This window comes from Pholcus phalangioides, unplaced genomic scaffold, assembly GCF_987345545.1.
Source record: "Pholcus phalangioides strain wild (caught in Gottingen) unplaced genomic scaffold, Ppha-v1.0 ptg000011l_1, whole genome shotgun sequence".
Classification (NCBI taxonomy): Eukaryota; Metazoa; Arthropoda; class Arachnida; order Araneae; family Pholcidae; genus Pholcus; species Pholcus phalangioides.
The window spans coordinates 25,740,997-25,768,655 of NW_028301604.1; the positions used below are offsets into that span (position 1 = coordinate 25,740,997).

At 37.7% G+C, this 27,659-nt stretch overlaps 1 protein-coding gene across 3 annotated transcripts in view; it reads left to right on the forward strand.

The window, feature by feature from the left end:
• The window catches only part of LOC149080273 (uncharacterized), a 57,122-nt gene that overhangs the window by 11,800 nt on the left and 17,663 nt on the right, over positions 1-27,659 (forward strand). For 2 of the 3 annotated variants that reach the window (XM_089239394.1, XM_089239397.1), the window contains exon 1: positions 20,472-21,041. The exons of the other annotated variant lie outside the window; for it this stretch is intronic. In XM_089239394.1, the coding sequence (XP_089095520.1) occupies positions 20,918-21,041 (124 nt within the window). In that variant the 5' untranslated portion in view covers positions 20,472-20,917. Of the gene's footprint in view, positions 1-20,471; positions 21,042-27,659 lie in introns of those variants that run through there. 3 annotated transcript variants of the gene reach the window in all.

The following is a 27,659-nucleotide window of genomic DNA, read 5'->3' on the forward strand; positions in this document are numbered from 1 at the left end:
TATTTAACTCAATAAATAGTAATTATTTTATTAATTAATTAGTTTTTTTTGGCAAAATAACCATTCTCTAACCTTTTTATTAATATAATAAACAAAATCAAACAAGAACAGAAATCATGTTTTGGTAGATGTTTCTAACATAAATGCCACGTCAAAAAGGACTAGTTTAAGCTGCAAAAGGAAGGGTTCATTTAGTAGATTCGTTTTCGTATTCGTTTCGCAGTCTAATAGGATGAGCGACAAAAATAAATCTAAATTTGCAGTCATTCCCCTTCCCGTAATAAGTCAGAATATAAATATATACGTGTTGAAGCTGGTCTGTTGATGACATGGCGGTCATCGCACTCAGTGGGGTAGTTTTCTTGGAGACTTTGAATCCCTCGGCTCACCTCCAATTAAACGCAACGAAGAGGGATATTAAAAACGAGATCTTTCCAATAGTCCGGTTTCAACTGGGGGATTGTATACATCATCGTTGAACAAGTGACCATCTCCTTCTTCAAGTCTCTAAGGACAGGATTACACTATAAAGTTTGATAAAAATTGATTTACAAAACTTCTATCAAACTTTATTGTGTAATGCCGGTTTAAGACAAAAAAAAAAGAGTTAAATACAGTATGTGTAAGCTATTTTTATAAAACTGCTTCAAACATTTCGTATTTTTTACTTTTTGATAATTTTAAAATCTGGTAATGACAGGGCATTTCTAAATAGATAAAAAATATAGGGAACTATGGCCTCTTTATAAAATTAGTCATTTCTTTTAGCTATTTTCCGAAAGATAATGAAAGATTTCTTATAACCGTAATAATAAAAAATTATTTTCAAAGTTATTGATACGTAGGTGTTTTGAAAAATGCTTAGGTATAAAATATGAAGATATATAATCTCAACTTCACAAACATTTGAATAACTTTTAAAAAGAGACTGAAAGCTTGCATAAACGGAGGTCTTTATAATAATTAAAGGGTCTTTATAACAATTAAATCTACAGGGTCTTTATAACAATTAAAGTTCCACTTTGAAATGACCATAAAAGGAAAACTACTGATCAAACTTGGTAATAGTTTACAGGAGGTCATGAGATTCAATTTTCCGTAAACAAAAAAGTTAAAAACTCACCACCATCGGGGAATGGCGCTGTATGCAATATTGTTAAACGAAATAAGACATAAAGGCATCGGTTTAGAATGTTTTTAATCGTTTCTAAAACGTGTTACGAAGCATGCTCAATGTGGTGACCACCATTTTCTGAAAGCAAGTTAAATCGCATTACTGCGTTCTCAACAGTAGCTCTTAGCATATCAGGAGGAATGTTACGGACGTGTCGGTGTATCGCATTTTTCAATTCCTCCAAATTGTTTGTTATCACCATAAACAGTTGCTTTGAGGTAACCCCATAGCCAGAAGTTACAGGATTTAAGGTCTGGTGACCAGGGTGATCAAGAAATGGGGAAGTGTCGGCTTATAATCCGGTCATCCGTGAAATGGCACTGAAGAAATAAGCCACATAGCCATTGCGATTTTGCATAACCCCACAAACAGTTTCGTTTTAGAAACGATTAAAAACATTTTAAACCGATGTCTTCATGTTTTATTTCGTTTAACAATATTGCATACAGTGCCATTCCCCGCTGGTGGTGAGTTTTTGAACTTTTTTGCAGAAAATTGAATCCCATGACCTCCTGTAAACTATTACCAAGTTTGATAACATTTTTTTCCAGTAGTTTTCCTTTTATGGCCATTTCAAAGTGGAACTTTAATTATAAAGACCCTGTATTTCTTTGAAAACAGCACCCATTGCATGCCAAAATATGCTATGATTTTTAATTTTATTTATTTTCCATTTCTATTCGTTTTTATTGTTCAACACCTAAATACTTGTATTGCGTTTAAACTTAATTTGATCGTGCTCTTTCCGCAAGTGATCTTTGGAAACCTAAGTCATTTCCAGTTGTTTATTTACTTTTCAGTTTTTTCTTAATCAGTCACTTTTTAGTTATATCTTAATCAGTGTGTTTCGGTTACACCTTTTTAAACCATACATTCAAAACAAATAGGATCATGTTTTTCGGAAGATTTCCGCCATGAAGTTATTTTCACATGTTTTTCTAACGTATTACTTCATTTTTCATAGCAATTCAAAAATATGTGATTTTTATTCAGATCAACTCGAAAATTAAAATATTTTATTTTTTTGTAGAAATAAAAACGAAACTATCTATGTTGAAAAGATTGAAAACTTCATCCAGTTTTGTTATGCCATGCTATCTTGTTTTGCGTTTTTTAAAGTGTTCATTATCGTTCATTCACCGAAATTTGTATCAGCATCAATTCAGGAGAATCATATTTTAACAAAACTTTATATTGTTACACGAAGTTTTGTTTCATAATGAATGAATGAATCGTATCGACTATTCCGTTGAGAAATATCCCTGTGCTTCTTGAAAAATGTTTCATCCCGCGTATAGTTCTCGAAATTCTAGAAGATTTCTATAACTAAGTTTTCATCGCGCTTTTTTTACGAAGAAACAAGACAGAGAAATATTTTTTCTTCAATCTAGTTGTTAGAAAAGGGGTAATTAGTCCGTTCCTTTGTTTCCTAGAAGGAGAATGCCCCTTTGATTTTTATCGCATTTGGTGGCCCGCAGACGAAACGGCATTTGCACCAAGTTCGACTGATAGCTTGAACAAACGAATAACACCAACTGCATCGTGCTAGGCAACAAACCCTGAGATCTGATAATGATTAGAATTCTTGTCATGTTCCGGTTTGGAACAGGTTCTAACCAGGAAGGGATCTTCAACCGACTCTGTTGATCAATAACGCAGAGCTACAGACCTTGACCTTTACAAGACGTGAAGAACGGTCACGGTTTCGATGTTCCGAATATAGAGTTTATTATCTACTGGTTTTTAATCTTCTTTACCCCTCTTTTTTATTGCGTCGGAAACATCTAACCCGAATATGGATTCCACGTAATGGCCATCTACTGCTAGTTGTGCCCCGAAAAGAAATAATCGTTCGTAATTCCATCTGCAGCACCAGTTTTTCTTGTTTTTGATGAAGACAACAGTGAAAAAATTGAAGAAAAAGCTATGAATTAAAATGGTAGAAATACTACCAAACTTCCGAGACACTGACAATGTTGTGATTTGTACGAGGAATTTATGATTTTTTTTTCTGGCAATATATTTCATGACGTGTTCAAATTTATTCAAATCACGTGATAAAAGCTTTACAATATTATTATATTTAAGAAATAATTTGTATATGTTACGGTAAATGTGATAAATTGGTTATTATACATAATAACCGCTTATTATACATACTTGCCAATCGTCTTGGTAAGTTTCATAAACTTATCACTTTTATACCGGTGATTATATATTAACCCAAACGTACCTTTGATAAATACTTGAAATTTATCACTTTTACCGGTTATCATGCATATTACACTAGTGTAATTGGTGAATTTGATATCCGTTATATCGAGGTCCGATTACAGAATTCGCCAAATTGAAAACGCACATGAACTTGCAAAAAATCGTCAAATCAAATAATTTGTTAAATGAGGGCTTGTTATATTGGGGTATGATCATAAAAGTTGTCGAATGACAGTTCATTATATTGGAGTAAGGTCGTAAAATTGATGAGAGATCACTATTATCGTCAATAGGAGTTACTTCGGGGACGTTCGGAAAAATTCGTTAAATCAAAGTTCATTATATCCGGTTCAAACTTTGGCTGATTAGTACGGTCATCTAAATCTTATCACGACAATGGGACCGATTTATCATATTCACCAATACGAAATGGTGGTTACGTACAATAACCGGCAAAGTGGTAAATTTAGTACGATTTATCATGTTTACTAACGACGCTTGGGCATCATGTATAATCTCCGGTAAAAGGGAATTTTTTTAGTATTTATTAAATTTAACAAAGACGCTTGGGTCTTTACATAATCGCCGGTAAAAGTGATAAATTTAAGGAAATTTATCAAACTCACCAAAATGCTTGTTAAGTATGCGTAATAACTGGTTATTATGTATAATAATAACTTATTATTAGGCGACTTGCTGCCTGGCAGTCGAGTGGTTAGGGAACTAGCTTTTCACTGTGCGGGTCTGGGTTCGAATCCCGGTTCGGGCATGGATGTCTACTAAGAAATTCCCTGGACGGATCATGCTGATCCCTTGGGAATACGTGAAGATCACGTTATTTAATTAAAAATAATAATAATAAATAACCGCATTTATCACATTTACCGTAACATATACAGCGGATCCCGCTTATAACGTTTTTCAAAAATTCAATCATGAAAAACATTGTAAGTGGTAAAATGCAACGGGAAATCTCAATGAGTATTAGTTAGAGTTGGGATCACGAAAATAAGTCGTACTAAGCGGGAAAAATGTTCTGAGTGGGAACGTTATAAGCGGAATCGACTGTATATTACTTATTTATATCTAATCTATAGGGTGATTCAAATTGTTTGTCCATAGGAATAACTTTACACCATTGACTTCAAAGTATACTTCCAGTTACAAAAAGCTTTTAATGACACGCTGTTCTTAGGAAAGTCCTATTTCCTTTTGAGCGAATGTACACATAAAAAATAAAGCAATTAACTTTTTATGAATTTTTTTTTTCCGTGTGCCAGAACATCCAACTAGTGATTTGCAAAAAATAGCATATTTAACGAAATATTAAAGATGAAAAATTACTATGTTTTAGTGAGGTAGTATTTTTGTTTGTGAACATCTCCATTTCTCTAGAGACTATAAAAAAATCGAATCATCTCCACTATTGATCAATTTATTTAGATTATTTTATTGTGTATTCAGAAGATAGAGGCACTCACTGTGACAGATAAATCTCATCCCTCTGGACAAAATTATAAATACAAGTACAAAAGCCAGAACAGGCGAATTGCCCAACGAGGGAGGGGCTGAAAAAATTTGCCCTTAAAAAATAAGAAGGTCAAATATAACCAAAATACCCAGTATAAAAAGCCTACAACACGAAAGAAAAAAACTAATAATATATAATACACTGCCCATAAAAAAGATTATGGTTGTCTTAACTATGTATGGATTAGCTTCTCGATTTACCTCAACATGTTTATCGTATTTCTTTTTAAACGTATCAATTGTGTTAGAATTCACAACCCCCGGAGGTAAGCTATTCCATTTATTGACACCCCTACTAGAGAAAAACTTCCTGCGACACCACAACCTGGAAGTGATTGACGGTGTATTAGTAACTCATGGTCCATCCTATCCATACCGTTGGAAATTTTGAAGACTTCGATCATTCCCCCCCCCCCCCGATACCTGCGTTCTTCCAGTGTAAACATATTCAAGAAATTGAATCTTCCTTCATTGCTCAAGCATTATGTGTCAACAAGAGCATGCGTAGTTCTTCTCTGCATCCCCTCAACCAGGTCTATGTCCCTCTGTAGGTATGGTCTCCAAAACCTTGCGGTGCGGGACTAACTAAGCCTCGAATGACTTTAGGAGAACGGCAAAAGTCCCATTGCCATGGGAAATAGAAAAGCGGATTTAAAACCCACTTCAAGAATTTTCACCAATTACTGCTCTTTATTTCTTTCCTTGCGAAGGAAAAAAAGTCGCAAGCGAGCTAGAACTCCCAATGCTACCGCAATATTTCACATGTAAACGGGGCTAAAGAGACCTTTTTGAAAATGAAACTGAGCATTCTATGCGCTTTTTTAACCACTGCTGAAAAAAAGTAATAATTCAAATTTTTGAGGACCCAGAAGTCAAATGGAAAAAAATAAAAACACAAACGTGTTGTAAATGTATCTTCAGAAGATGCAAGAAACGTTGGTGGTACCATCTGCAAACTACTGATCACACGTGAGAAACGAAAATGAGAAAAGGCAATTTCGTTGTGAAACAACTTGACTGGAAAGGCTTTATTGTTAAAATTTTCGTTAATGTGTGAAACTATATTATTTTTTATTCATACGTGATGATGACATTTTAAGAAACCGCATGTCGTTTCAAAACTTTTATGAATGGACGGAAAAAATTCATCGGAACATATACTGCGGTTTTTTTTATTTATTAACCGGAGATCAATTTTTTGTGGACTTATTTTCCGCTCACTGCCCATTGGTTGAAAAATATTTTAGACGAGACGAAAATACCGAGAGTGTGTTTTGTCATTATAAAAGTTTTGGCTTTCAGAGCAGGACATTATTTTAGTTCAAAGTAGATATATTAGTGGTGGATTATATGTAAGGTTTTTGTCCTTAAAAAACTTGTTAAAATTCGGAAGCACTTGACGTAACACTGTACGTTAACTGTTTTCAGTTAGCTAGGAAATAACACGTAATCAATTGCAAACAACTCAGTTACTCAGAAAAACTGACCAAGGCCAGGCTGCCATCTGGCAGTTGAGTGGTTAGGGAACTAGCCTCTGACTGTGTAGGTCTGGGTTCCGGCATGGATGTTTACCAACACTAACAAATTCTCTGAGCGGATCGTACGAATTTCTTGGGAGTGCGTGAGGATCGCTTCCTCTTCCAGGATGTCAATTACTTTTGTCTTCGCTATTCAAACACCATTCAAGTTTTATTCTTCTTCATTGATCTTTATTGAGACCTTTTTATTTCTCTCGGTCATACTAATAATATAATATCGTAAAGTGGGATGACTTGGGTGCAGATTTTGGCCATATTTTGCGTTATCTCCCTTATGAATTAACATTTTTTACTAAAAGTGTGTGTGTGTGTTGCACCACTAGAGAGAGAGAGAAAGAGAAAAAGTTTTTATCTATGTTTTTATGCTAGGATTATTGTTTTGCAACTCATTACAATGGAGAGAAATGAATATCGTACCAATGTCACCCCGTCAGGTGGAATGACTTGAATGCACTCGAAGCGTATGTTTCCATCTCATCCACTGGAAATAATTCAGGACAGATAAAAAAAAAGTATAAATACATAAATGTAGTTTTTATTACATATATTTAAATTACTGGAAATGATTATTTTGTGTCTACAATATAAATCTAGTAGTAAAGCTAGTCCAATATGCGTTTTTTTGGAGGGTTTATTTTTCTCAATACGGAGAGGGAGGAATCAGATTAATACCAAATCTCATATCTTTCAGCTCTGAATCCATTATTTACATTTTTTCCCCATGATGTTTATATGATATTCACATCCAAAAAATTTCAGTAATCTGATCTGGGTATTTTCTTCCCTCATATTTGACTAAAATAAAATCCACAACTCTAATGTCGGGTCTACTTTGTCCTTCATCAAACTATTTGGGAGTAGGAGTTACAGCAACATGTTTATCAGAGGATGAAAGCACTCTCCGCTATCCATACGAAGGTTTTTACATCATCCTCGGATATGTCGCCATCTGGTGGCAGTGTCAGAAATTGTGAGCTTTGGCCTGAATTAAATCAGACCGTCCATGTGCCGTCCCGTTCAGTGCACACGAGCTCTAAGGAAAGATTGAAATATTCGTTGCCTTTGTAGTCTAGGGCGCTCACCCGGCAAGTGAGAGGACGTGGGTTCGATTCCCCACAAGGGAAATTGAAAAAAAAAAAATTCTCTTTCCTAAATACATCTACGCATCAACCATCTCTTAAAAACACACGTTTATATTTCATCTCTTGTGGCGCAAGAGCGTCGATTTCAGAATATTCTCTGGCATGAAAAGGGCAACAAAAATCTTCACTTTTCTGTCTCTGATGTGGTTTATTTATTTATTTTTGGTTCTACTTGATTAGTAATACTGGTTTAAGCCTCCTCAGAGAGAGTTTAGACGATCCAGGTTATCAATGGTTATTTCTTTTCCTGGAGAAACCAATATAAAATGCTGTTCCCAAGCACCCCGTAGTAATTCTTAAACATTTCATTAATCATACAACCATTAATTAACAAATTGATTTAATTAGATAATTTATCATCCAAAATTGAAACAATAGTATACCTACCAAAGCAAACTTCTGTCAATACTGTAACATGTAACCACGAAGCTCTGTAAACAAAGTTTTGCAATGGTTTTATAAAACCTTAAAATACAAGTTATGATAAAAGTAAGCAGAAAAAAAAGACGGGATAATTATGATAGATTTGGGTACAATTTTTAATCATGAGGCTCACTCTTGCGGCTGGATCTGGAATCGCCGGTCGAATAATAATCTGGACTTGTCCGGTCAAGTACGGGATTTCTTTCACGCCGGCTGTGGCTTTTGCGGTTTATATCCAACAAAGACTTTTTATTATCTTTTACTTTAATTATCTTACCCTGCGTCGCGTACCAAGTAATCGTGGGATTGGGGCTTTAGTGCAACTGACCCTCGCCCAGTGACGTCATTCAAATAACACTTGATTGAGGTAAGATGCCTTGATAAGGTCCTATTGAAGAGGCTATAGATTGAGGTAGAGCCTCTTTATACAGGGTGATTCAGAAAAGATTGGAAAAACTATAAGAGGTGATAGTACACACCAATACAAACAATTGTCATCAAAAAATTTATGGTCTAACGTGAAACGTAAACACGCTAGTACATTTCGAAACGGGCGCCCCACAAACGTTAAAACGGCATTCCTGTTGAAATTTATCGGGAGAAAAAGAACACCATGCATGCAAATGTAAGGCTAACTGCACACTACGGTTCGGCTGGTGCGGTTGATTTGATCTTAACAGCAACCGTGGAATTTCGCGTGAAACACACACTGCTGTTAACAACCGGGGTTTTTTATTTTTTAATGTCACGTGACATCTCGAGATTGGCTAAATTATTTTCGCCAAGCTGAAGTTGGCTACGATTATCATGCAAATTCGTGCTCATAAGTTGCATTGCAGTAAAACCCCCTCTTAACGGACACCCCTCAGATGTGGTCGCTCCCTCTTTTACTGCCAAACAATAATATATAAAAGTATGTATTCCAAACCCCTGATTAACGGTCACCCCTCTTTCACGGACGAATTTTTTAGTCCTGTCGGTGTCCGCAAAAGAGAGGTTTTACTGTATATACTAAAAAAAATTTCAGGTAATTAAATTATTTAATTTTCTGTAACAATATTGCCGTTTGGAATTAATTCGGAGTTGAAGAAAGACAACCCAAAAGTTGACCCATTTCTGACCGCTCTTACAATTCGTGGCCAAATCGCACAATTTTTTTTATGTATAATGACTGGCTATTCGAATAACATATTTTTGAAGTTTCAAAAAATTGGACATGAATTTAGCACGTTTTTCTTTGTAATTAAAGTAAATTTCCAATTAACTAAGTTTCTAATTTATGGAAAAAAAATTAATCATAATAATTATAATTTTGGGAACCCGATGTGCCAAAAAAAATTATTTCTGTTGATGGTCAGGAAAAAAATTTTGCCGCCCCACCGAACTTGCTATCCCGGCCCGCTTAACATCATGTACATACGGCACTAGGGCCGCAACTAGGGAGAAGCAGGCGGAACTGATGCCAGGGCCGTCTTAAGAGTATCATGGGCCCCCGGGCGAAGTGGTTTTCCGGAGTCCCAACCTGGTAAATCCTAGAAAATTTCAACTGGATCTCATTTTTGTGAGGCCTCACTTCTCTTGAGGCCCCCAGGCCGTGCCCGGGTGGGCCCATGCGTTAAGACGACACTGATTGATGCCCCGAACTCCGAGCCAGAGGGGGTTTTTTTTTTCTTTTTTTTTCTTTCATCTCTCCTTCAATATTAAAAGGGGGCCCCAAAATGCATGCTTGCCCCGGCTGACCACGCATGTCGTTGTGGCCCAGTACATCAATATGTATGTTGCAAGGTTTCAGGTACATACAGGGCCGCAGTTGGATACTTTTTAACTGGAGCTGGCAAGCTTTTGGCGTCCCCGTGTAAGGAAAGGTTAGAAGGAGTGGTTGAAGGAGTAATTCGGCGCCCTCTCTAGTTTAGCACCCTGTACAATGGACCCACTCTCCCTAGTTGCGACTTTGTGTGTGTATGTAAATCAAAAACTGCTTGAAAAGAACGGTAGGTGTGAAAATTGTCTTAGTGCACTTTTCGATATTACCCGCATACAACGTTTCGTTTAGATTTTTTTTTTTCATTGTAAAAACAACAGATAGACAGCCACATTCATATACGATACAAAAATAAATACCAAAAAGACAGAATAATGAAAGCAAAACACTCACAATGCAGCTCTTAGGGACATATTTCCTCTCCGGTTCATACTTATGCTTTTAATAAATGTTTCAAAAGTTTGATATATGGTATTTGCAAATATAAAAATTTGTTCCTTCAGATGTCTATTTAGTTTTTACTTCTGATAATTGTTTTATGAATTTATTAGAAGTGGTTGGGCCTCCTGGCAATTTGTACTTTTTTGGATGAGGTACTGATTTGTTTTTTTGCTAAAACGTTATAATCGGGATCCAATGCATTTCATTCAAGTACTTTAAAATATATATCTCGGTTTGGCGTAATCACGTTATTTTATGAATGTCATTATAACCGAGTTTTGATGTATGCTCATGTGGGAAAGCAAAAAAATTTTATTAGTTAGAAAATTTTAATTTTTTCCACCAAACAAAGCGCGCCAAACAAAGAATTAGTTTCTGTCGAATAGAACTTCACCATTCAGTTCCTCAAATTTGTCTTTTTCCCTCATTCTGTATGGTAACTTGAGAAGAAGAGCAATTCCTTTGTGCAGTGCATCCGAAATCCCATCACCCTCCTTGTCAAACCACTTAATAGACAATGGAAGACAGCAACCGTGAGTCCAGCCGAACCGTCATCAGGGTGTTCAAGCCTTTTCAATACATGATGGCAGCTTTCCGGTTACCCCAACCGTCCAAAAAAATGTGGATTTTCTCGGTTGAAAAAACCGCCCTCAGCGGTTGCAGTTGTATCTGTGCGTTGACAGAATAAAACTATAGATGATGCCTTCCCCCCAACCGCAACCGCGCCGTAGTCAGGTCCCGGCCAAAGGCCCCTTTTACACACGGATTGGAAGCGGACGCGGACGCGTGTCCAGATCCGCATGCCTTTTCACACAAGCACATAAGATAATGAGATAGGTTTCAGTGAATCTTAGCTAGCCCCCCCTCCCGTGCAACTAACCCATATGATAAGAGGGGAGTTCAGTACAATTGATCCTCGGATTTGATTGACAGTTTTATGAGAAGTGCAACTTAGAACCACTATATACACAGGGGTATGTGAAGGCGTCTTAAGCCCCAATCCCATGATTACTTGGTACGCGACGCAGGGTAATTTATTATTTAAAAATAAAATTTTGTGAAGTATGAAACAAAAGGAAGGTTCTACCTGTACTAAAAATATTCTTAAAATATTTTACTATAAATTTCTGGCAGACATTATGCACATGCTAATGTTTTTCACTGAAATGCTTTTTTCTCAAAACTAAGTTTTTTGTTAGATAAGGAACATTATTTCAAACATCACTCATTCAAATATCTTGAGACCCTGTGTATCTCTCTACACTATGGGGTTACATACCGTAAACTGGGGTGACTTTTTGCCAAGGTTCCAACTATGTGGCATTCACGGATTTTAAGACGCAAGCGCTTCCTGGGAGCGTATGGATGAACAATCGATTTCAAAAATTTTCATGCCGATTAAGGAGCTGTAGGTGACTCACCCACAGCATTTATTGCATCATCTGCTGTCAGCTGTTGTACAGCTGGTAAAACGAGTTTTCCGCATTTTTCTTCGATTTTTGAATTCGAATATCTCAGTGAATATTGAATTATACTTAGAAACGTGGAATTTCTTGTAGTTGTCATCAGGAGACAAAGGGCAACAACTTTATAATTGGGTTTTGGTACACGGGGACTGTTTAAAAAGTTAATTTTCTTATTTTGATAACTATACAACCCCTGTGGTGGTCGAGTGATTATAGTGACGGACTCGCGATGCGAGGATCCGGGTTCGAACCCCACAGTGGTGGTCGGCTGAAGTTGGTTTTCTGTGGTTCCCAACTTCAAGGCGCAAATGCGAGCCGATCTCCCCGTTAAAAAGTCTCGCCACAGAGAGCAACAGTCCTACAACGATAAATCATTCAATCATAACACTTCACTCATAGTTAGAAAAACTGGTGGCAGATGGCAGCACTACACATAACAAGCATTACAGAGAAACAAAAAACTTCACGTCAGGTTTCACTACACGTACACGCACATTCCCGCATGTACAGATTCGTTGGGGGTCCCGCGGGGGGTGTGTGGATGGGGTGCATGTGTGGTGTAGCAGTAGTAGGTAGGGCCTCCAAAAACTGGCTCGGGGATCCATGATGTTCTTAGGTCGGCCACCTCGTTGGGCAATTTGCCTGTTGTGGCGTTGTATTTGTATTTGTATTTGCAACATGAATGACATACAGGGTGGGCAAAAAGTCCATAGAAACTGTAAAAATTCATATAAACCGGAAAAATAACCAAAATAAAAAACGGTTTGCAGGGTTAGCATCGCTAGGTCACGGGAATTTTTTTAAGACAGGAAAAAAGAACTCAAAAACCGCCGATAGGTGGCGCTGACGTACGCAAGTCAAAGAAAATATACGCAAGTAACGAACAGCATGCCTCCAAATCGTTTATTACAGCAGTATGTGTTCCACCTGCCCACCACAGGGGATAATACATTGCACGCGATTCACAAATCCAGCAACAGCAGAGTGCAGCAGTTCCACATATACGGTTTACAACAGTGAACTGGTTTTGGATTAGTAGCGCAAGTTCTTATATAACCGTCTCATTTGTATATTTCCACCAAAGTCGCTCGTACCAGCGCTACCTATCGGCGGTTTTTGGGTTTTTTTCGGTTTTAAAAAATTTCCCGTGACATAGCCATGCTAACCCTGCAAACCATTTTTTATTTCGGTTATTTTTCCTGTTTTTATTTATTTTTAAAGTTTCTATGGACTTTTTGCCCACCCTGTATCTGAGTACTACACGTTATTTTAATACTTTTTCTAATTGGAAGTATAAGTCTAGGATTACAAGAATTCACCAGTAAAATTCCATACACCCTGTAATAAGGTAATAATGACACATATGCTGGAGGTAAAGGACATTATGTCCGTTTTCGTCAATATTGGGACAACGCTATTAATTTTCCGTACATTCATTATGATACATATGGTGTAGATCAGCGGTTCCCAACCGGGGGTACGCGAAAAGAAAATGGTACTGGCTGCCATCCATCTAAAAAAAGAACAAAATGATTAAAAAAGATTAAAAATAATTTTAAAAAGGCAGGTAGAGGTTTTTACTAATATTGTCAGTTGTAATATATTGGCCTTCCCTATCAATAAAATCTTCTATAACAGAGGGGTTGCGTCCACTGGAAGGTTCAGCCTTCCCTTGTCCCGCCCGTGCCCAACCTATGATCCGGATTCACGCACTCCTTCCTCTCGGCTCACTTTTCTTCGGCGTGTTAGATTTGATTGTTTACACATGCCGGGCTGTGCATAAAAGCGAAGAATTAATTCGTGTTGTGTTTAACTTTTGTTGTGGGCGTTTGTATTGAGGCGTGTGCGTGTTATTCCCGCAATTCTTTACGTCAACTTTTCTACCAAGCACCTACTACTCACGTGATTTGCGCTATGGATCAGTGGCTAAAAACTAGATCTGTGTGGAAGCGGGCTGAAACACCAAAATGAAATACCGTGCACTTGTAAACGTGAAAACATATTTTGAATCTTCCAAAAGTGATTCTGCAAAAGCTACCGAAACCTCCAACTACATTAGATATCGTAATGCGAGACGAGGAAAAAATCACACTATTGGTGAAAAGATGCTGTCAGATGCATGTTTGCAGAGGAAAGTGCTCTTATAATGAGTTTAATACCTGTCACTCACACACACACACACACACACACACAAGTAATACGATGTCTCAAAGAATACAGGACATGTCAGACGATGTGGACGACGGGAGCACAGTCATAAGTTACGTCAAAGGTTGTGAATTTTTTTTCTATCCAAGTCGACGAAAGTACCGACGTTGCTTGAGCAATATTCTGTGCTACTTGTAATTGCTAAATACTTGAAAGAGAATTCGAAGTAAATATTTTTATTTGTCACCCATTGAAGGGGTCGTACTACTGTTAAAGACTTATTTGAAGCAATTAATCATTATTTCCTTGGAAAAAGAATTTAATGGTCAAAATGCATTGGGCTCACAACAAATGGAGGAAAATCCCCGGAAGGCTGCTACTCAGGCCGTCGTGGCAGAAGTCGCTCACAAAATGAAATGGACTCGCTACTATATTCAGACAGATCCCTGCATCAAAACCGTTGTCTCCAAATTTGCGAAACGTTCTTGATGAAGCGGTAAAGGGTGTCAACTTTGTCAAGGTGAATGCTACCAACTACGGGTTGTTTAAATTGTGAAGACATGGACATCCTTCACAACGCTTTGCTTTTGCACACCGAAGCTAGGTGATTGTCCCAGGGTTAAGTCCTGACGTTGCTGTTTGAACTTCAGCACTAAGTAGGCCTTTTTTTGGGAAGTGTTTGAAACACTTCACGATTTCTCGTCACAAGCTGAGCTAAATTTAACAGTCGGCCACTTGAAAGGATTAAAATCCCCGTTTGAAAATATATATATATATAGATAAATACTCTGAAAGAAAATTTTCAGAGCCGGAAATGGGTGATCGTTGGACATCTAATCCTTTCAAAGAAGAGTATTTTGAACAGGCTTTATATATATATATATATATATATATTGGCGATTCCAGAAAAGGAGAAATTGCTAGAGCTCGCATCAGATACCCCTCTGAAGATTAGTCAGTTTTTGCGCTTGCCGCGGTGACGAATACGTTGACAATTCTAGAAAAACCATATTGTCTTTGTTGCCGTTTGTTAGCACGGAGCTTGTTGAACGGGCGTTTTCTTGGTATACTTACATAAAAAATAAATATAGAAGCAAATTGGACGCGCTCCGGACTTGAGTCTGTATTTATCCTCTTTTGAGCTTAATTTTTCAAAACTTTGTAATTCAATACAGTCCCAAACATCACATTAATTTCTTTCCCAATCTTTGTGTTAATTTGTTTGCTTACTTGAAAAATAAAAATCCGAATAATGAAAAATAGACCATTTAATTTAATTGAACATGTACGTTTTTTTTTAAGTTTTCCGAAAACTGTAATGGGTGAAACAGATTGGGGGTACGCGGAAAGGAACCGAGCCAGCTGGGGGTACGCGGACTGAAAAAGGTTGGGAACCACTGGTATAGATCTACACTCGTGTCCATAAATTATGGATAATTCAGAATCACACAGATATCGAAATCTAAAGTAAAAATTTCACCTGTAGAATTATCACACACATCTGCAAGAATGATTTGCAAATTTCAGGAAGCCACCAGATGATGGGGGTATACTATAAGGAATGGTGGCAAAGAAGTAAAATTGTTCACAAGAGTTCTGTAAGGCGCTCAGTGCCATAAGCGAATAGTTATGACACAGGGGACGCATATGGATCATTTTTTACGTGGTAGAATTATCGGCCGCCTGGAATGTGGGCGTACTCAGATGGAAGTATCCGAGGAACTTGGAATTGCCCAAAGTGTCATCTCTAGGCTTTGGCAACGATTCCAAGATAACGGAAATGTCAGTAGACGTTACAGTACAGGTCGCCCCCGAGTTACAACGCCGAATAAAGACCGGTAATTGGCAGTAACTGCCAAAAGAAGCAGACGGAGCACAGCATCCGACCTGTCTCGTCAGCTATCTGCAGCCACGGGTACCACAGTTTCAAAGCAAACCGTGTACAGACGTTTGGGAGATATTGGTCTATATGCTCGAAGGCCTGTCAGATGTGTTCCGCTCACGGCAACTCACTGTCGGCAGCGATTAGCCTGGAGTAGAGAACATGCAATGTGGACATCGTCACAGTGGGCTTGTGTGATGTTTTCCGACGAGTCCAGGTTTAGCTTGCAGTCTGATTCACGTCGGACTTTCATATGGAGAACGCCAGGTACCCGTTACCACCAAGACAACATCATTGAACGACACCGTTACGGTGGTGCAGCATTGCTCGTTTGGGGTGGAATTATATTGGGTTCCAGAACAGATCTGCATGTTCAAACCGGAACCATGAAAGCCCAAATTTATCGGGACATCATTCTGGAACAACATGTACGTTTGTTTAGGGGTGCCATGGGCGCAGAATTTGTGTTTATGGATGACAACGCCCGTCCTCACCGAGCAAACATCGTAAACGAATGCCTTGAATCTGAGGATATAACCCGTATGGAATGGCCAGCATTCTCACCTGACTTGAATCCGATAGAGCATGTGTGGGACATGCTTGGACATGCGACGAGTTGCAGCCCGTCAACCACCTCCTACATGTGTACCGGAACTTCGGAGAGCATTGCTTGCTGAGTGGAGTGATCTTCCCCAAGATCAGATCGATAATTTGATACTCAGCATGCCTAGGCGTTGTACGGACTGTATTTCATCGCATGGGAGACATACAATGTATTAACCATCATACCAACCATGTAATAGTAAGTTTTTGTAAAGGAGATATTTTTCACAATTGCTCCAGGGAGCGAAAATCGTAGTTTTTATGAATGGTATCATACATACACCATCGTTTTTGTGCTTTATCTTTTGTTTAATAAATGGGCTTTATGAATAAGTAACGTTTGTTTTGTTTCTGAACCTTTATTTGCCGGAGCTGGCATTATCCTTAATTTATGGACATGAGTGTATAAGTCTCATTTCAATAAATAACAGAGATATTGACTTTATTAAACAAGCGAATCCATAGAAAGACGTACTAAAAAAACTTTAAACGGCTATTATTTAAAATTTCCCTTTTGGCACATGCTACCCTTTTTACCTCCGACATACAGAGATATATATATTAATTTTTTAACAAAGAAACAGCGGATACCCAAAAAATTGAGATTCAACAATAAAAAAGAAATTCGTGAAATTCAGCGGCAAAATAAACACATATTAACCGGTATTATGGTGCATAAAATTTACACTAGTGTAAGTGTAGCGCGCCTGAAGATGATAATGCATAGTATCGTACTATATGAAGTGCACTGAGTAAGTGAAACCACTTTTTTTTTTTCATTAGTGCAAATTCAACCTAGCAGCTATGTTGGAGAAGGCAACGAAACTTCTTGAAAATATGGGAATACATTTTTCAAATCATTCACTTTTAAGAGAGCTAATATTTTAAACTTATTTTCTTCAGTGTTTCTTTTTAAAGAATAATTTTATTTTTAGTTGGCCAAGGGCTACTTACCTCAATGAATTGAACAAGTGGGACCTATATGACTAATTGTGCTTTGAAATCATTCAGAAAATAATGGTTACGAATGATTCATGAATAACAGAAAAAAAAGCTAATTAACAACCTTAGTATGCAGAAAACACACAATGTAAATTGATAACTTTGGCAAGTACAAAACTCACAATGTAATAATCCCCTCCCCGTAAATATTAACTGACATTATATTTGGGAAATGAGAATTTTTCCAGACTATATCAAACTTGAGAGGTAAAGAAAATTATCAAGTTTTATAGAAGAACTTTTGTAAAACTTTCATAATGTAATACTGGCCTAAGGCCGGCATTACACTATAAAAGTTTGATAAAAGTTCGTTTATAAAACTTGAAAAATTTAACCAATAGGCGGATCAGTTAAGTTCGCTCGAATGTAACAGATGTGCTTATTGGTTACATTTGTCAGGTTTGATAAAATTCCTTTTATAAAACTTGAAAAATCCAATCAATAAAGCTCATAGGTTACATTCAAGCAAATGCAACCGATAATCTTATTGGCTTAATTTCTCAAATTTAATAAAAGAACTTTTAGAAAACTTGTATAGTGTAATCTCAGCCTTGGTGTATTTGAGAAGAAAAAGTTGATTTCACTGAGGCCAGGATTACACTATAAAACTTTCATAAAAGTTCATTTATAAGACTTCAAAAATACAACCAATGAGAGCATCGGCTGAATTTACTGTAAGCAATGTAATGTAAATGTAAGCAATAACCTTATTGATTCAATTTTTCAAGTTTTATAAATGAGCTTTGATGAAACTTTTATAGCGTAATCCCAGCCTAACAATAGATGTCTTCTTTTGCGAGTAATAGCATCTGCTGAGTACTGAATTTGTTTAAACAGGGTGTTATGTGTTATGTCTATACAGAGGGTCGTTAGTAGGCATCAAGAGGAACAAAAATTGCAATGGAACATGGTGTCGCAAACCACGTTGAGAGGGTGAAAATCGCGAAAAACGCATGCAGGCTCTGAGTCCAGAGAATACGAAAGGTGGATGTCAGTTGATCCCTGAATGCGTTCGTGAGTTCGATCACCATATCTGACGTAAGCAGCCTATGCGGTCACCTTAAATCACTCTTTTATGTGATGCCTGTGGACACACCGGAGAATCTCATGGCCCGGATCGTCGTCGCTGCGGCAGACATCAAAAGCATACCTGGTATCTTCGAGCGCGTCCGGGAATCGTTTCTACGTCGCTGTAGACTGTGCAATGACAGCAGTGGCCGCCACTTCCAACAACTGTTGTAATAATTAATCAAATAAATCTTTTTGTAGTTATTATTTGTAGTTATTAATTGGATTGTTTTCTGTAGCGTGGTATTAAATAAATAAATAAAAAAAAAATTATTGTACTTTTTGTCGTTCCAGCGTGACATCGAAACCTGCACGTGTTTTTTCGCGATTTTCACTCGATCAACGTGGTTTGCGACACCATGTCCGTTGCAATTTTTGTTTCTCTTGATGTCTACTAACAACCCTCTGAGTTTGTCGGTCCATTAACAGAACACCCTGTAGAATAACAAACAAATAATACTTGAATTTGTTTTATAGATTTCAACACCCACACTTCTCCTTGACTTTAAGGGAAAAAATGCTATTTAGTTAATGCAGCAAAACATGCTTTTCAGTAAAGAACACCATTCACAATTATGTTGGCAATTGCAGATGATTTAGTTGGGGAAGCAGGGATGTAGGCAAGGACATCGGTTTGTGTCCTCAGATGAAATGTAAAAGCAGGGTGGTAGTAAAAGATGATTTACAGCAGTGGTTCTCAACCTTCGGAAGCCCACGGTCCGGGTTCATTTATTTTTCTAAGTGGAAGGCCCGGTCAAACACACGACTAACGGCGAACGAATGGAAAAAAAGAAAACTGCCAATAACTCGCGGCCCGGTATGAATGATATCAGGGACCGGAGGTTGATAAATACTGATTTACAGCATTGCATCCAGAGCTCTACGAACGCTTTCAAATGGGTATCATTGCCCAAGATGATCATTTTGATGATGGATGTGCGTCAGTGCTCTGAACCAGTGATGCTCAACCGGTATTCATATGATTCTCTTTTGGCCCTGGGGTATTCTAAGAGGACCATGGTTTGAAAATTAAGTGAAAGGGGAACCATAGCAGATAACTGAGAGCACCGCAGAGACCTGTGAAAAATAAAAATATGTGAGAGCGTTTATGGGAAATATAGTGGGGAAAAGTTTGTGACTCTTCTTTTTTATTCCGTTAAATCTCTACGGGGAAACCTACTACTACTACTTAACCGTACATGCACCTCGTACACATTGCTCTACGGAATTTCTAACGAATCGGTACATGCCGGAATGTGTGTTCTGAGTGAGTGTATGTGTGGCCCTAACGTATTTATGTTGTCGAGTTGCGCTTGTTTTGCGTTCGTGCTGCCACCTGTCTTCCATTTTCTGAAGTAAAGATGGAAATGCTTGAATTTTCATGTTATGTCAGTACCATGTTGTTGGTCTGCCTGCTCTCTTCGGAAAGACTTTCAAATGGGAGGCCGGCTTGTGCATCGCACCTCGAAGCTGGAAAACCGCAGAAAACCAACTTCAGCCGACCACCACTGTGCCGTCAACGGGGTTCGAACCTGGATCCTCAGGAGGGGAGGGGAATCTACGAATTCGAAAATCCATCCTTGTTTGTAAAATTTGGTGCACTATAAATTTAGTCAGAAATAAATTTGGTAAGTAGAAAGGATCCCACTCCTTTTCATGTGGGATCCCTCGCTACAAGAAAAAAATACGTGTGAAAGCCGGGGCAAAACAATATCAAGAAATACTATTCCAAACTATTCAAGGTGAGGAATTCTACGGAAGTCGTTGAGCTTTTGTATCATTTCATGTATTTTAAAAATAATTTTATCACTTCTGAATAAATTCAATGTTCATTTTTTTTCAGTGCTTTTTTCTTTCAACTTTTTCTCATGTTTTTCAGGTATCGGTGAGGATTTCTGTCATTATTAAATATTCTTCTTCGGCATTGTTCCGTGTCCTTTGTTTTCTTTTTCCCAAAACGTGTGCCATCACGAAGCGTGAAGACTTTTCACGATTCGTTGAATAGCTAGACTAACTCATCTCGAGCGTTTCTGAAAATATAAACCATTTGAAGTAGGTACATCAACCGCTATTTTATTGCTTGATAGATTTCAAATAAAATTTGTTTTTCTTTTGAGAAAAAAATGCAGCAAACAAATTTACTGTTCACTTGACTGAAATTCAATGCATTAGTCTCAAAAGTTTCTTCGAATGAATTTCCTTTTCCATTAAGCTTTCAAACTCGGCTGGGATGCGTTTTTATACTTTTCGTAGAGCGGCAAATTGGCTCTGACATCACGTAACCCGAAAAATACTCGTGTGCACTCTCATATACAGAACTCTTCATTTAGGATTTTTGTATCGAAAGATTTTCTTTTTGAAAAGACTTTTGCATCATATTTATTCGTAATGGTGATTCCTCAGTTATTTGATCAACATCTGCTAATAGCTTATAATCTTTGGATATCTCATGGTTAGTCTGCTTTCGGTGCATCTCTCGTTGGATATTTCATTTCCTAAAACGTGAACATGTAAAAATTTCAGAATGCGAATGATTGCTATTTTGATGGAAGTTGGTCTAATTTTCCTGATTAAGTGTAGTCTGAAATCAAGAGCTATTCAAACTATCATCCCAAACATGAATGTAACAAACATACAAAATTCAAGAAGTAAGTATAAATAATTTTAACTTTTGTCTACACTTTTTTTTTAGTATTTGTATTTTTCTTATACACAACAAAAAGTAATTTTTGAACGATTTTTTTTGTCATGCTGTATTAGGTATGGTGATCTGTCGTTAGTTGTGATATAAGTCATTTCATTGAAAGGGATTAGAATATATTCGAAATATTTCGGAATACTGTTGGTCATTTTTGTTTACCTATCCCACTTGATTGTAAGTATGGCAGAATACGATTTATAATAAGATCGGGAGGGGCAATCGAATTAAACATTGTTCTCAAATATTGGAACAAAATTTTTCGATTGATTATGAATATTTATTATTTTGTGAAGTGGATCTGTTATTTCTGTTCAACTGTTAAAAACATTTTTATTTGATTGTGTGTGTGGATGTGTGTGTGTGTGTGTCATATTATATACATATATATTTTTCCTCATTTTCAATAACGTGTTATCCGTTTGAAACATTTTGCTTGTGTCTTGGGTGCTTCGAATAACAAATAAAGTTATTTAAGGGTTTATAATACCAAAAAAGTTTGGTTTTCATTCATTCCGTTAGAGTACCGTCAAAAACGATCTAAAAGAAAATTTGTAAATGTAACGTAGTTACACATGTCCAAAACTAAAGTCTGAACATTATTTTTTTTGGGCCAAAAAAAAGAAAAATATCGACAGGAAAATTACATAAGTAAAATTGTAAAATGATGTCCGCAGTAAATTCTGACACATATACAGCAAACATGCAAAATTTGTTCATAGAAGGTGTGTTTGTCCTATGACATATAGCAAAAAAAAAAAGAAAAAACCATTGCACCTAGAAAAATCATAATAATTGATGGGTTGACCTCATAAGGTTATACAATACTAACAATGAGGAAACATACTTTAAATCATGCTCTCTATGACATCCTGCTGCGGAAAGCTGACTTATTCGCGACCGGGACATTCCCGACCAAATCCACGGGGGCAAAGGATGGATAAGTTAAAGGACGGGTGCAACAAGAAGTGATTTACAGCGCCCAACGTGTCTGAAGTATCTCAGGGAAAAATTACCGTTCATCTCCGATTTAACGGACTAATAATGCTGTCGCGTTTATTACGATCAGACAGTGAGAAATTGAAAAAAAGTATTTATTTTGTCACAATCTCCCCCCCCCCCGAATCCAAAATAAAGTCAAAAAATAACTTAATTTTTCTAACTGAAGAAGGTTTATACGTTCACTGTACTATTAAAAATAATAGCATTCTAAATGCATATTTTCTAGCGCCCTTCAATGAGCAATAGCTGGCCGGAGGCGCAACTAGGTAAAAATATTGTGAATTAAATTGAATTTCTGATCATTATTTGAAACATAAGTTCCCTGCAGAATTCCTGATTAACTACTTATACCATATTTACATTCATATATTTCAAGTGACGAAAATAATTTACTATGTGCTCGCACACACACACACACCATACTTCCTTTTCGAACACGCAAACTGCTTTCAAAGTTTGATATTGGCATTCTTCACGCCTTGTTGGGCAAGTTGTGTGTTGTAGTCTTTGTATTTGTATCTGAATGAATATTTGAAGTGCTGCTCAGTGTGAGACTGAAAGGAACCTTTTTATGGAAGTGGATTCCAACTTAGATTGGCGTCCAATGTCGGATTCATATTCTGCTATTGATCAAGGGAGTTCCACACCAGGACACGATGATTGTTTGTGCGAAAACAGAGAAGCCTTCATTTCTGAATCTTGACATGACTGGCTGTTGGCATTCAATGTCCAGGGCGGGATCTTGAATCCTGCGAACTACGTGACCGCAGGAGGCACCAACTGAAGAGGGCCGATTTTTTATGGCGTCAACTGAAGTGGAGGGGCGATTTTTTATTACCAAAATATTATTAGCTTACACTTGAGAAATGTCCAGAACCAGCCCTGCCAATGTTGCACAGACTCGCACTTCTTCAAACTAAAATACTGATAAAGAATATGATTCACGTGATAAGAATTTACAGGAGAAACTGTAATTTTTGACGCATTGCTTGCTGGGAACGCAACCGAATAAACAATGAATATAAGTCAGTTTATGGAGAAGGGAGAGGGGAATACGTACAAAGCCCGAATAGAATTTTAGCGGCTAAATTGACCGTGTTTCACCATATTATTTATGGCGTATACAAATCTGTGAGTTTTCTGAGTTATTTTACTGGTGCGGCCCGTGACGCTGCAGCTGCCGATTATGTTGGTCCTCGAGCAGAAAGGAGTTGGCCAACTTCTTGACACTTCAGTGCCACTTAAATTTACCATGTTGCACTTTTTGGGTGTCACTTTGGGAGTCTTTGTGAAGTCTTAGAGTGTCACAACTGTGTTCACTCGAATTTTATCCCCAAAATATCTCATGGTACCATAAGATGCTGCGGCACACCGTTTGGGTGCCTTGGTACATACCCATCGTTCAACATCAGTTACACCAAAATCGTTCCCTGCTCCCTTTGCTTCGAAATCTGATCTCGAAAACTTTGAAATTGTTTTCAGGTTCTGCACCTTGTAGTAATTTTTCTAATAGCTAAAATCATGGTTATTATCTCCTCCAATATATTGTAACCACGAAAATTATACAAAATCCAACATTTTTGGGTCTTTCGAATGATTTTATTCTAATACAACCATGGCAACTATTAAAAGTACTTCGTACATGAACTCATTGAATTACTTTTTTTTTTATCTGGATGGTGTCCATGTTAGAGTTTTCAATGTTTTAAAACATATACGACAAACGCGTTACAATTTAAGAGCAACATCATTCGTGATTCATCTATTTAGGACTTCAATTGAATAAACAGAAGACAAGTCGCGTAAATTTATTCGTCCTTGCCGGAAACTTCATTTTCTATCTCCAAACAGTCTTCAGCTGCTAAGAAGTTGTATCAATGCTGCAATTGTATGGAGATGACCCTTTCATTTGCCATCAAGATTTCGCCTATATTCAAGAAGCTGTATCAATGCTGCTGCGATTCACATAAGCAAAATCTCTTGATGGCAAATGAAATTTCTCTCTAAGCACAAGTCTTCAGCTTCTGGAATCAAAAGTTGGAGAGCCTAATTGTGCACTTCCATCCAGAGAAGTATTTTGATGCATTGGTATCTATTTTCTGGTTCCACCAGCTGAAGATTTTTTTGAAGGGGAAAAATGCAGTTTCGATCAAGAATTCAGCCATGATCATCAAACTTAATCGATACTTTGATGCTTTAGTGATATCTGATGATGGCACCTGATGCTAGAGAGGGATTGTGGAGCCGTACTAGAAAACGAAGCCTTCCAAATGTAAGTCAGCTATTACCGCATGATAACAATGACAATGTGGGATCCATGGATGAGAACCAATCTAGATCCGTGCCAGAGATTTATCACGAGCCTGCTGCAAGGGATTTATCCCCCCACTTATAAGCTATACTAATCAGTACACGAGGGCGTAGCGAGGGGGGGGGGACTTGGGGGTCTGGTCCCCACCCGAAATGTGAGAAAATGACCGAAAAAAGGGAAAAAGATGGCCAAATCCATTGTTCTGTCACTTTGGTCCCCCCCCCCAAAATGAAAGTGGCCGCCCCCGAACGAAATTTCTGGCTACGCCCCTGTCAGTACCGATGGGAATCAATACATGCTGTACGATATAGAGGGTGCTAACAATGAAATACGGCAATAATTATTTTGTTTTTTCACGTGGCGTAAAGTAGAGGCTTAGCTGCTTATTATACCACAGTGCATAGATAAGGAAAGCAAAGTCGTGTCTCTCGTGGTGTATATGGGTAGTGCACTTGCCCGGATTGCAAGAGAACCTGGGTTTAATTCCCAGCGGAGACCAGACGACTTTTCTTTCCGAGTTCACATCCATTTAATACCTAGGAAAAGTCTATTTATTTTATGTATTGGGCTGAGAAAAAAAGCAGTGTCACTCTCTCTACCGTCCCACCTGGGGAGGGGCATTTGCTGAAGTTAAGGGAGGCTACTAAGGCCTCTACTTCAGAGCCCCACGCCACAGTGCGTGAAATAAGGAAGTCAGGGTCGTGTCTCAAAAGTGGTGTCCAGTAAACTTTTCTTTCCGAATTCCACCCCGCATATCCAGGAAAAGTTCTTTTGCCTCATATATTGGGATGAGAAAAACCATGTCATTCTCGTTATTTTGTTCTGGTTTAAAGACTTGCCTGACGAGTTTTTAATTTTTTTCTGCACAGAAAAACTGCCAGATTTTTTTTTTAAATTTTATATTCATATGTCTATGACTAGAAATACAATTACAGAAAATCATACTTGATTTTTTAATTTAAAAATCTAAAAATTTTGGTTCTCTTATTACCTTTAGTTGAAATTATTAGTTTTTTCAAAAGCTCTTATTTGAAACTTTTTGCATAAAATATAGATAATCTAGTTTTTAGATTATGTAACTGAACTAGAGATTATGTATCTATGTAATTACATTACAAGATTATGCATCTACAGGGGTTGGACAAAATAATGTGAACACCTGTGCAAAAAACAACACTCGAGGGAGCCTGTCGTATACGCCCGCCCTCTAGTGTGGAAGAGTTCCACTTAGTGGGCGATAATGTGCACACATCAGTCTAGTCGTAGCAGTGATAGCGTTCGGTTGCGATGTATATTGGGGCGTTAAAATTTCGTTATGGATGACCTCACAGATTTCGAAAGAGGCATGATTGTTGGAACTCGTCTTGCCGGGACCACAGTAATGAAAACGGCCACCCTTGTTGGTGTCGGGAGAAGTACTGTGTCGGTGGTAATAACAGCCTATAGCAAATAGGGAAAGACATCATCTACCAAGCATAACAGTGGCCGAAAGTCGAAGATGGCTGATAGACCCAGAAGGGTTTTTAAGCGGATTGTGGCCAGAAAGCACAAGATAACAGCATCCCAGATAACATCTGAGATCAACACACATCTACAGGAAGGTGTATCGACAAAAACTATCCGATCTGCCGTGAACTGCATGCAGCAAATATACAAGGTAGAGCAACTATTCCAAAATTACCACCATGCAATACCTTGAAACGACAAACATGGTGTCACGAACATAAGAATTGGACGCAACAACAATGGTAGAATGTCATCTGGTCAGACGAATCGTCGTTCACATTATTCCAGATTAACGGACGTGTTTACGTTTGGAGAACGCCAGCACAAGCTTATGATGTTGACTGTCTCCTTTCTACTATTAAGCATGGAGGGGGATCAGTGATGCTGTGGGGCGTCATGTTTCACCATGGTATCGACCCACTTGTTGTCCTGAATAGGCGGGTTAAAGCATCGGTTTATGTCAGTATTCTGGCCGACCATCTTCATTCAATGATGCAATATTAGTTCCTTGATTCTCGAACTGTGTTCCAAGATGTAATTCACCCGTTCACACTGCTGGAATTGTTGGAGACTGGCTTGATGAACACGATGATGAACTGCAACACCTCGCGTGGCCCGCTCAGTTCCCTGATCTTAATCAATCAATCAATCAATCAATCTTATTGTTTTGGCCGCTGGCCTTTAACAATTGGTGGCAAAAAAAGGATATTACATAACACAAAATTATATATGAAACACAAAAAATAACTAAGGGGAAGAAAAGGATGGGGGAAAAAGGCAAAAGAACTGAAAAATAGTTTAAACATGACACATGACATGGGGATAAAAATATAAACATATGAGAAATCGATTACAGTTAGGAGTTATTCACAAAGTTCTTAATTTCATTGCAGGTATAATAAATTTGTATATATTAAAGCACGTAGTGTAGTCGTTGAAAAGCAAAATATTTTCAAGGTTGAGAGGAGTAGAATTACCAAAGACAGTACTTCGTATTGCAGTATATTTATCGCAGGTTATAATGATGTGTCTCCAGGATTCATACTCTCCAGAAGTGCAATGTATGGAAGTTCGCTCATATGAAATATGGTGCCTCACTCCCTCCAAAAGTAGTACATCGCACTGGAATCTCAACTGAATAAGAACTCTTTTTATGCGTAGATCAAGGTTAAAATTTAAATATTCCTCCAAAGCTGTATTTGTTTTTAAATTTTTATAGAGAGGGAAACGAACGGAATTAGTAATTTGAGATAAAACATGTTGAGCATCTTGATCCTTCAGATTTAATATTATAAATGGTAGGTGGAATTTACCAATTAGATAGTTAGTTTCAAGTTTGAGGAAGGAGAAACCAGCATTATCAAGGATATCCCAGAGAGAGCAAACCCCATTATACTTAGAATCTGAGTTGTGCTTAGCCCTCTCGCAAAGGCTGAGAAAACTTATCTTTGGGAGTCTCTTCTCATTCATTTTCAAAATGCGAAGCCAAAAATTTAAAATGTGCTTTTTGATAATGATACTCAGGCTCGATTAACCCAGTTCAGCGCGAATCATGTAAGGTGGTATCAGTTTTGAGAGAGTGAAGAATCTACGGACAAAAGAACTAAACAAAGTGTCAATGTCACTCTGGTATTTAACAGCCCGAATTTCAGCGCTATACAATGCTGTTGAACTTATTAATGATTGAAATAGCGTTGAAATAGCGTTTTGCCGCTGTGGTGGTCGAGTGGTTATAGTGACGGACTCGCG